The sequence below is a fragment of the Phragmites australis genome, chromosome 15, assembly GCF_958298935.1.
Source record: "Phragmites australis chromosome 15, lpPhrAust1.1, whole genome shotgun sequence".
Classification (NCBI taxonomy): Eukaryota; Viridiplantae; Streptophyta; class Magnoliopsida; order Poales; family Poaceae; genus Phragmites; species Phragmites australis.
In genome coordinates this window covers 26141385-26150137 of record NC_084935.1, presented here as the reverse complement: position 1 = coordinate 26150137, position 8753 = coordinate 26141385, and the positions used below count along the sequence as shown (strand labels likewise).

The window sequence follows — 8753 nt, the reverse complement described above, 5'->3', positions numbered from 1 at the left end:
TATATGGATTTGACCATAAATTTGATTAATTTAGTGTAGATAAATTAAAAATCATCATGGTAATATTGTAATAATGATGCAAAAAATTGTAAAGTAAAGTTGAGACTTGAATAATAGTATAGACCTCAATTATGTTGCTAACACATTGAAGATAATCACCAAAAATAGTGTAGGTTTGCAAGTAGTAAGAGGCATAATTTGACATTTATTAGTATATGCATATTTTTCTATTATCTTGTGTTATACTAAATAGAATATTTAGAAGAACACGTTGAAGGTAATCATTAGGTCAAGATGATGAAATGTAGACTTCACAATAATGGTGGATAATCTGTAAATATACAGTAGATGACATAGTTCTATTACCTTGTGTTTCACAAATATTTAATTGAGATAATCACTTAGAATTTTGCATGTTAGTTCTGCTTGAATTAAGCACATTGTGCTTATGTGAAGCAATTATGGGCTTAAATGTAAATGTGAGTGCAGAATAATTAAATTGCAATATAAGGTAAATTGCAAGAATTTAAAAGTATAGAAAGGTAAATACATGTTTTTGGGAATGCGGGGACGCAAACATATTGAACATGTTGCAAATCTAGTACTCATTGGGTCTATAAATGCTTATTCATAAAAAGAACATAAATTGGTATAATTTAAACAAGTACAGGGGCTTTAATAGAAATAATACATACAACGCTATTTATAAGGCTATTTATTAGGACCTAGAGGGTCTAAATGTAAATAGCTCTTGACTGGAAAAAAATCGTTCGGGCCTAAAACAAATTTGAACCGAAGCCCTTATACCATTTTAGCCCAAGGCAGTGGTGAGAGATTTTTTTTTTCCATATTGCGGACGGGCTAAACAAACCTGGGTTGTAGCCTAGGTAGCCTTTTTGGCCCAAAGCCCATGCAGGCGCCCTCCCACCCCCACCGCATATAAAAGGAAGGAGGCAGCCGATTGTTAGGGTTGCAAACCCTAACCCCCCCCCCCCCCACTATGTCCTCGTCACCACTACGGGCAATCGCACCATCGCCTGCCAAAGGCCACCAGCCTTTGCCTGCTGAAGGGCCACCGGGATGGAGGGTCGCACCACAATGTGCGGAGGGCGGCACTGATGCGGGCTCGTGGCCATGCTCCATGAGCTCCGCTGCCTGCCGTTTAGGGCCGTTGCCGTCGCAGTTGGGCGGCGTTGATCGGAGTGTCGCTTGCCAAAGATGAAACATTTGTAATGGACCGACGTGAAGCCGACCCGAAGCCTCCGCGCTATTTCCACATAGGTGTGCGATGTCGTTTGCGAGCGCGTTGCCACTCCACGATGAGGGCCACCACTGGATGTCGTCGCCTGCCGAAGAGCCACTTGCCTACGGTTGTCGTTGGGTGCCACAAATAGACGGATTTAGGCCGTGCCGTGGCCATGGGCATGTGGCGCTGAAGTGGGCGCGTCGCCACACCGCATTGAGTGTTGCCACCGGAGATGGGGCTGGCATGGCCAACCATCGCTGGAGGACGGAAGGAGCGCCACTATAGGGGACGCCCATGGACTGTGCCAGCCGTCGGGTAGGTGTCGTGTGTCGGCATCAATTCGGGAGGACGTTAGCCACCAAGGCACACATGGCCGAGAGAGGACACCAATGAAGAGTGCCTCCGGATCCCCCTATGTGAAGAGATTCATGATGCATGCGTTGCAGCCTGCGTTGAGGACATCACGGTGGAACGGTAAGTGCTTATTGTTCTTGTGTATAGCAATAGTGACAGAGATAAGTGCCGATGCTTATGTTCTTGCTCAATCGCTAGGCATCAAAACGTCGTTGTATCTTATGATGGATCACTTGTTTCCGTGAAGCACGTTTGTACTGGGTGACGAAGATCTACATGGACCGTCTACCACCTATGTTCCTGTTCTTCCTTGTGCGAATCTGGCCTATTAGCACAGTAGAGCAGAGTGGCTAATAACGCATTACAAGTATTTATATAGAGAGAAAGAAATAGAGAAAATGAAAACTGTTGTTAGTTGATAAATTGATTATATGGTTAAACACATAAATAGTCTCTTCACTAGAGGTAGTTATTTCACAACAGTTTGGTCCTCGTGAGAATGGTATCTACTGGTCGTTGGGGAAGATCTCATCTGCCTGTCCTGGCTCCCGACACATGGAGCAACCAGTTTACTCCGAATTGTTTGGTCAGCAATGGCACTCGAGTCTGTTTTTTTCTTTCTGAAATTATGTCAGGAGACCTGGCATTCACTTCGGACCGGCAAACACTAGCAATTGTCCCATAGGAGATGTTACGAACCAATGTGATCAATAACCGCCGATAGCGGTTGTGCTTGTCTGTTGGGGTTACCAAAAAATATGCATCCGTTCATCTTGTATATAATCGCAACTTAGATTCATTCCCGAGTTCAATCTCCGAGTCTCTACTCGTTTACATTGCAACAGGAGATATCATCATATCAAGGAACCGATCGTTCAAAAATGTGACCTTTGAATTACCACGGGGGACACAAGTAATCAAGGTCGGCGGCTGCCTGCATTTCCTAAGGGGAACTGCCAGGTCACTTCAGGTTTATGGGCTTCTCAAGCATATCCTCGAGAGCCCCAGGAAGACAACAGCTAATATAGCATGCCTAAAATACTGATGCGGCTGTTCAGTTATGACTCAGCCATAGCTGTGCTGTGTGTGATCGTGAGCCTCAACTCTCAACCAGAACATGTGATTGGAGCAAAAACACATACTATTGTCGAAAGGAAGATAAGAGACTCTTCATGAAAAGCGCAAAGATGAGAGCATGGCAGTCCGTGTCTGGTATAATCGGGATTGCAGAAGACTTGAGTTTCTGTGATAAATCACAACTCCAACGGAATTGCAGGGAAGCCATAGCAACCTCCCGGGATTTTTCGACGACCTCATTCCTGCATTCAGACGGTAGGATAGGATAAAATCTCATAGAAATTAGTCTTCTAAAAAAAGAGCGATAAAATTCCTTCTATCCAAAGGGGCCCTCAGTCTTCTAAATATCCAGTTCCCTGGATCGCACCAAAAAGACATGCAAATTATACTGCCAGATCATATAGTAGAGGAATTAAAAGGGGTACAGATCTAAACTGCAATGTGTAGCTACTGCGATCATTGAATACCACAAATGGAACTGCTTTAGCCAAGGAAGCTACACTTGTCTACAAACATCGCGAGATAATTCATATTGCACCACCTTCATAGCAACTATACTGGGATTGCAAATCTAATCCGTCCAACCACTACTTTGTTGTCTTGGTAGAATTAAGCAGCATCTTTCTTTGTCATTTGATGATCAAAATACGAACCACCATCCTCCAATCCCTGCAACATCATACTGCATTGTAAATACAAATAATAAGGATAATCTTCTTTTGCAAAATAAATAAAACACCTCAACTGAATCAGGATTATGGAAACAACTGACGAAAGAAATCACGAAATTTTTCGCAACTTGGGTAAAAAATAACTTGGGCATACCATATTTCCTCTATCATTTCTAATGTACAAATGGTCCTACCAGAATGAATCTTCCCGGTCCTATTTTAAAACTATTAGGGACATGGGGCAGATATTAAGGCTCTTATACACGGAAAAAGAATCTCTATAAGACTCTCCAAACCATGACATGCGGCAGAACAAAAACTAAAGCCCTCAACTCATAAAGTCCAACCTTAACCCATCTTCTTCTCCATTCGAAGGTTCAACATACATTCAGTATTTCTGATCAATCATTTATGTGTTCATTGATCGCGCATGGTGGTCGGGAATAGGATAACAATGAATTTTGTTTTTAACCAATAATGTTGTAGGACCAAGAATAGCGACTAGATGGGGTGAATAGGCGTCTTACCAATTTCTTGAAACGAATAGCCTTCTCCTATTATCACCCAACGCACCTCAAAAACCAAGAGTGAAAGCAAAACCGGATAGAATCATATTGCTAAGGAAACATCCAGAAAAACACATGACTCTCGTGGATATATATAAACCCTAGGTTCTATTGAAACTCATCTGACGAGTCTTTGTCACAAAAGATAGCAACTTGAGGGAAAAACCTTCAAAGCAAAAAAAAGATCACCGGTAGAAGAAATTCTCCAAGTCAATGATCTAAAGGCAGGGGAATTCAAAAGTCATTTCTATATATATGTATGTGAATTTTATGCCTCTAGCAACAAAAACAACTTCACTAGGTGAAAAAATTTCAGCACAAAAACCAGAACGAAAATCTCGTCCAAAAAAGAAAAACTTGCAACAAAGCAACGGATCCAATAGAAGAAAACTAGAAGAAGATGAACACAAGCATTGGAAGAAACATGCACTTCATTTTTTCAAAAGATAAAATCTATTTTAGGTAGATTACAAAGTATTTTTCTCACAAAAAGCTCTCACCTATTACAAAGGTTAAACTCTCATCTCTCCCTCTAAAAAACTCAACCACACGACTCTCTAATGGTTGGGTCATGCTCTCCCAACGGTCATACCCCTCTATTTATAGGCCTTAGGATCTTTCTTCGATGCCAAGTTTCCTTGTTCGTAAAATACCTCTCGCTTACAATGGTCTCCTACCTATCACTAAGGCATTTTGATCCATTTTTCGCTCCGTCCATCGAACGACCACGCCGCCTTCACAACTTAGCTACGCCTCGACGCAAGCTTCACGATGATACCACGTAGACCCCGTCTTGCAATCTTGACAACCGAAAAGTCTCTCCTGCTCCCAATCCCTCGGGTCGTATTGTCACTTGCACCAGCATCTCTTTCGTTTGACTTTGTCAACACGTCGATTTTATCCATCTCCCATACTTTGCTTGACCTCCACATGTACTACTAGGATCACCTTTGACTTCGTTTGGCCTCCTTGATTGTCTTGCACCAAGCATCCCGTTTAGTCCCGACCCCGTCGTCGACCGTCAAGTTACATCCATCACCTGCACACAATAAGACAAGCAAACATATATCTCCAAACCATCTCCATAATCAAATTCAAGAATCTTCAGTTGTCAACACAACCCGCAGAAATCGTGAACACCGGATGTTCCTATCTGCACACCAGAACATCCAGTGTGTGTGTAACCTCCTCTGTTGTATGTGCTCTTCACCGGAACATCCGGTGTAACTTCTAGAGTACTCATCGGAACTTCCGGTGTTGATCCGATGTTCAGTACAATAAGGAACCCTCCGAAAAATTCTTCTATGCAAGAAATTGCCCGTCGTCATTACCAGAACTTCTGATGTTCTAAGTTCCATTTTTTTTCAGAAAATTTCTTCTCAGTCCGATGTGCACATCGGAACTTCCTGTGTATAATTTTCCTAAAATCAGAGATAAAAGTTCCAACATAATTTTCTCTCCAACTTTGGTTAGATATGATCACAATTGCGATATATAGACACTCTTATGCAAACCCAAAAATCATCAAAACAAGACGACAACTTTGTCAGTCACTCATCACAAATAAACGAAGGTACATTTCAATTTAGTTTCTCAATTTCCTCATTGATGAGTGCAATGACAACTCTCAAAGCACAAAGATTTTGGTTCGAAAAAATCCAACAAGAGAAGCTCGTCCAAGTGACAAAAACTCAAGAAGAAGCAGAAAATATCACTTGACATAAGAAGATCGCAAAAGCCCAAAGAGAAGCAGAGATGAGCTCAAACACAATAAAAGCTCAAATATGCAAAAATATGCAGAAGATGCTCTCCTTGATGAATACACATGTTCATTCTAGCATATTTTCCCCCTTTTTCATTCATTTATGCAAGATTCTTTGTGTATATTATATTTTCTCCCCCTTTTGCAATGCAAACATCAAGGACAAAAGCATCATGTAATGCATTAATATAAAACAAGCTTCTCCAAGCATTAAGAACTAGCTTCGGTTAGACATGAACAAAATCATGAGATATTTATGTTGTCAACTTTCATTTCTTAAACAAGAGAGAGAGAGAATTTAAAACCTTCATACCATGATCCACAATTTCATTTCCCAAGTCATAAAACAAAAAACTCAGAATACATGTTAGACATTTTTTATGCCACCATGAGTTAATAGATGAAGCTTCACTCAGTAGTCAGCAGCATGTCCATAACACTACAACACGAAAGTTCAGCTATTGTGTATGTCTTGGTTGCAATTTGCAAGTGTGAATGTTCACTTGCAAGATCAAAAGTTGAAAATTCGTACTACAGGCCCTGACCGAAACACATTTTGTATGCAAAGTAGCATAGTTGCCATGGTGTTAGTATAGCGACGTCATATCGGTGTGGCGGTTTTCTAGCTCTCGCCACGCTGCGCCGTCCGCAATTGTCCTTGCGATGTCCGCCCGCCACCCAGAAAGATCTGCACCCGCCTGGCCCTCCGCCCGCCTCCTCCTGTCTGGATCTCCTCCGTCTCGCAGTCTCCCGTACGCCCCCGCTGCTGGTCCGGTCGCTTGCTCGTCGTCTCTACCATCTGCCCCCCGCCTGGCCCTCCACGCCACGAACCGCCGCGCCGCGCCATCCGCCGTTGTCCTTGCGATGTCCGCCTGCCGCCCAGAAAGATCTGCACCCGCCTGGCCCTCCGCCCGCCTCCTCCCGTCTGGATCTCCTCCGTCTCGCCGTCTCCCGTACGCCCATATTGCTGGTCCGGTCGCTCGCCCGTTGTCTCTGCCATCTACCCCCGCCTGGCCCTCCACCCGCCCCCGCTTGGCCCTTCGCCCGCTTCTGCCTGGTTCGTCTGTCGAGTACTGGAGTAAGTGCCGAACTCCTCTGCGAATACTAGTAGCAGCACACCAGCACAATAAGCATACACTATAGGCTATAGCACTACTGCTGAAGTGCTGAAGCACAAGCACTAATAATCCTGTGTGCTGCTATAGGCAATTGGATTGGGAACCAGATGCTATAGAGTTCATGGTAGGTAACAGTACCATGTTTCAATTGGATTGGTAATGGAGCAATTGGATATTTGGATTGCTTCACTAGCTCATGGTAGGTGTAGGTAACAGTACCATGTTTGATGTTTCACTAGCACAGTAGTCAGTAGCTGTAGGCAATTGGATTGGTAATGAGTCAATTATCAAGCTCATGGTAGGTAACCTTTTATAGCAGCCAATTAGCAAGCACAATAGTCAATTAGCAAACACACTAAGCACTTTTGATTTCCTAAAATTCTAGACTAACACTTTTGAGTTACATTCACATTGTCATTTGCCAATATAATTTCCTACTATCCTATACTATGATGTGTGTATTCGCCACGCCGATATGTGTATGGCATCGCCACGCCGCGCGCCATAAGCGTTGTAAAGGTGTGAAGGCGGTGGGTTGCAGCGCCTCGCCACATTGCCGTAACAATCATGCAGATTAGTTTACTCAAGAAACACCCTTGCATCAATGTGATTTGCATGCCTATTTTTCAAAAATACAGCACCGTACACGAAAGCTAATTTACACATGACAAGCATGTGAATTGGCCAAACAAGAAAGATAACTTCTACGATTACCAGGAATCACACAACATCTTCCAGAATATAGCATTAAGAAATGCACCTTAATGGTATTATATGATGCACTCGTGCTATACTGTTGCACGCTTGGTCAGTGCCCCTTCGCAAATTAAGTTCCATATCACAAGATGATTAGTCCAACTCATTGTCCATGCAAAATACACAGATATCCACCCCAGCAGAATACTTATAGCAAGATCAATTGCTCTAATTGTGTATCCACAGCATAATTGCTGCGCTCATAGGCATGTGTGATTATCAAAACAAGCAAGAGAACACATACCACCGCCATGAAGAGTCATCACATGCGTGGCTGCGGGCGCAGGATCATGATGATGATGTCGATGGCCATGAACGCGACGAGCGGGCTGAGGTCGAGCTTGCGCCCGAAGACCGGCGGCATGACCTCACGGCAGAGGGCAAGGAAGGGGTCGCAGAGGTCCCGCAGCGCAGAGAAGGGCTGGCGGTCCCAGGGGATGTTGGGGAACCAGGAGAGCAGCACGCCGACGAGAAGCACCTCCCGGTATACCCCGAGCCACCGCACCGCCGCCGACATCGCCGCCGCCACGGGCGCCCGCAGCGGAGCGAGGTTGACGCTCCGCAGGCCGGCCTCCAGCATCGAGAGCGGGGACGCCAGCAGCCCGCCCAGCGCCGACGCCGCCGCTGACGCCTCCGCGGTGGCGCGCGGCGGGGACGCACGGAGGCCAAGGGGGAGGGGGCGCGCGGGGAAGGCTAGGGTTCTCGGGAGGGCGCGGGCGGATGGGCTCGAGAAGTCGCCGAGGAGCGGGGCCCGCGCGCTGGGGGAGGTCAGGAGTCCGTACATCTCGCCGCTTCTCCGGACGAGGGAGGGGGAGGGAGTTCTAGAAGGCTCTAGAAGGGTTTGGGAAAGGGAAGGCGAAGGCGAAGTGGCCGTGCCACGGGAAGGAAAGGATATGGTTTTGCGATTTTGAGTGGGCCCCACTTGTAAGCGTGTCATGGGTTGCTTTAGGTTTAGGGCGTCGTGTTCCCGAAATTCCCTAGTGCAATCTTCTTTCCAAACAACTTTTTTATCATCTTTGTTGCGACCTGACATTCTCATGGCCGAATCCGAATGCCATCAATGAAATGCGATTGACAATGTTCTATGCCTCTTATTCAAACAATTAGGTCAATTTTTCGCCAATAATTTCTAGATTACTCTATCCGATGTGCATATATGGGATAATAGTCATAGCAACCTTTTAATTTGATTGTTGTTTTATC

General features: G+C 44.7%; 1 protein-coding gene across 4 annotated transcripts; it reads right to left on the bottom strand.

Annotated features, from left to right (window-relative positions):
* Positions 1 to 3054: 3054 nt before the first annotated feature.
* LOC133893126 (ylmG homolog protein 1-2, chloroplastic-like) lies at positions 3055 to 8461 on the bottom strand. 4 transcript variants are annotated; one of them, XM_062334089.1, is made up of 2 exons: positions 7795 to 8461; positions 3055 to 3359 (listed from the first exon to the last, which is right to left on the bottom strand). In XM_062334089.1, the coding sequence occupies exon 1, from the start codon at positions 8332 to 8334 to the stop codon at positions 7813 to 7815; it is 522 nt and encodes a 173-aa protein (XP_062190073.1). In that variant the 5' UTR covers positions 8335 to 8461; the 3' UTR covers positions 3055 to 3359; positions 7795 to 7812. The 4 variants fall into 4 exon arrangements, with proteins under 4 accessions (XP_062190073.1, XP_062190072.1, XP_062190074.1 ...); XM_062334088.1 differs by having other exon boundaries at positions 3055 to 3346; XM_062334090.1 differs by lacking the exon at positions 3055 to 3359 and adding an exon at positions 4362 to 4953.
* Between the last annotated feature and the right edge of the window lie 292 nt (positions 8462 to 8753).